The sequence below is a fragment of the Leiobunum rupestre genome, chromosome 3 (assembly GCF_980474605.1).
Source record: "Leiobunum rupestre chromosome 3, qqLeiRupe1.1.hap1, whole genome shotgun sequence".
NCBI classification, from domain to species: domain Eukaryota; kingdom Metazoa; phylum Arthropoda; class Arachnida; order Opiliones; family Sclerosomatidae; genus Leiobunum; species Leiobunum rupestre.
Window position 1 is genome coordinate 49,801,752 of NC_143386.1, and position 2,229 is coordinate 49,803,980.

Here is a 2,229-nt window from a genome sequence, read left to right on the forward strand (position 1 = left end):
GGCGCGTGTACTGCGCGCTAATTGGCTGGCGCGAAATTATTCAAAATGGCGCTGATTGGTTGGCGTTTTGGCGCGAAAAGGGGTCAGTACTCCTTTAAAGGAATTCCCAGGCTCGCTATACTCGGGCATTGTTAAGGCGGTGACAGGTTTGATTGATTACGAGCAGGTGTAGAAATAACTTAGCGGCGCAAATACCTTTAGTGACAATACCGAGAGAAAAACCTATTAATTATGTCATCGAATTAAATTGAGTCGCGCTGGAAATGCGTTAGTGAACAATCCTTTCGCATAGTCATGGTAGAACCGGTTCATTCCGCTTTCGTTAAGTAATTAATCATTTTGACAAATTGACAATAGGACTGTCACGCGATTATTTTGTTCTTTCCCCCCCTTACCTTGCGAGTATAAAAGAAACCGCGCAACGGTCAATTTCGCAGAAGCGACGAACACCGCCCTCACTCTCCCCGACGACCAATCAGCAAGATGGTAATTATGTTTTTGAAATTTTTTTAAGCGAGATTAGTTTTTAATCTCTATATGTCTTAGGCAGCCCGAGACGACATTAAGCTCGATTATGACACTCCCCCAACAGCACCAGTGAAGTTGCCCGAAGTATACGCTAGAAAATCAAAAGTCGGCGAAGTAATAAAAAAAAATAAACCTCGACAATTATTCGCGGGGAAAGGGGCTAACCAAGACATAGAAAAATTAACAAAGAATACCACTTGGCACGATATTGTATTAGAATTCTCCGAGCTCGGAGATTTGGGCGTTAAAATAACGACCTTTGACCAAAAAATATATATAGATATAAGGCGTTACGCCACGCACGTAGCATCCAGTCTTCCGCAACCGACTAAACAGGGTGTATGCGTTAAACTAGAATCAGGACCCCAGCTTAAAGCAGCCTTAGAAGACGTCAAGGACCTAGACGCCGTTTACCTAATTGAGGGTGATAAATTAGAAATTCGCCATAGCCAGGCCACCGGTCACACTTGCTTGACCAAAAATTCTGGTTCCTCATTTGCAAAATCGCTGACCCTATACGGCAGAAGAGACATTCACGACGTCCTGCGGTTATTGAGGGAAGTGACTCTACGCTACGACGAAATTCGTAAATTACAATGACTCAAGAAGCCCCTCTCGATTTAAGCACCAGGTTTCGACCTGAGAACTATTATTCGGTTACTAAAATTATCTCTCGGACTTCCAAAAAATACAAATGTAAAACTTTAGAATTCAAGTGCGAGTTCAAAAACTTGGACGATCTCAACCACGCGCGAATAGAAACCCAATTAAACGAAATTTTCCAATCCCTATTAAACGAAATTAGCGATGAAAATCAGGGTTATAGTCGTATCAGAATAGCGGTCAGTTCGGACGAACTCGAAGAGCCCATTAATTTCCAATTTATGAACCTAAACGAGTTGACGGCCGATAGAATTTTAAGCGGTATCGAGCAGGTAGCCCAGTCCCATAAAAATTTATACTTTGAGGCCCCCCTAAAATTCGACATAATTCTTCTGCAAGACACCAATATGAGTAGTAGTCAAAAAAGTATTCGTAACAGGACTATTGAGTGCTTAGATAATTACATTGAACAGGGCAATACCTTTATCCCGATTCGCAATTCTGATAATCTGTGTTTTGCGAGGGCGGTTGCGGTAGGACAGTGTCTCGCTGACTACCAAGAATTAAAAAATAAAGGCCAATCCAAAAATTTTAATATGCATGATCTAAGCTATATTCGTAATGTCAACCATCCAAAACAAAAAAAGCGGCCTTAGCGTTACACAGATTATCAAAAGTGCCACCAGGTCCTGTTGAAATAAAAGACATTCCTAAATTCCAAAATGTCTTGCCCGATTATCAAATTATCCTACTCGATTCCGATTCCAATTTTGACCCCATTTATTTAGGCCACTTTCAACCCAAAAAAATCTTTCTCCTTAAATTAGAAAACCACGTCCACGTAGTGAGGTCTTACGCCGCCATGTTCGGGGGAATAGGGTACTGTCCATTTTGTTTGAAAGTTTTTGTGAGTAGCAAAGTAAAAAAGCAGCACAATTGCGAGGGGGGCGTTAGCTGTAAGCGGTGTCTCGATACAAATGTTTCGCATACCGAAACTAGTCAACGTTGCGCCAACTGCTTTAGATATTTTTCGGGGAATACGTGCTTCCAAAAGCATATAGAATTAGGGACGTGCGACAAACTCAAACGTTGCCTAAC

At 41.7% G+C, this 2,229-nt stretch overlaps 1 protein-coding gene across 1 annotated transcript; it reads left to right on the forward strand.

Annotated features, from left to right (window-relative positions):
* Positions 1 to 449: 449 nt before the first annotated feature.
* On the forward strand, positions 450 to 1,918 carry LOC149952504 (uncharacterized). The gene is made up of 2 exons (XM_090170183.1): positions 450 to 486; positions 547 to 1,918. The coding sequence occupies exons 1-2, from the start codon at positions 484 to 486 to the stop codon at positions 1,126 to 1,128; spliced, it is 585 nt and encodes a 194-aa protein (XP_090026309.1). The 5' UTR covers positions 450 to 483; the 3' UTR covers positions 1,129 to 1,918.
* The last annotated feature ends 311 nt before the right edge of the window (positions 1,919 to 2,229 follow it).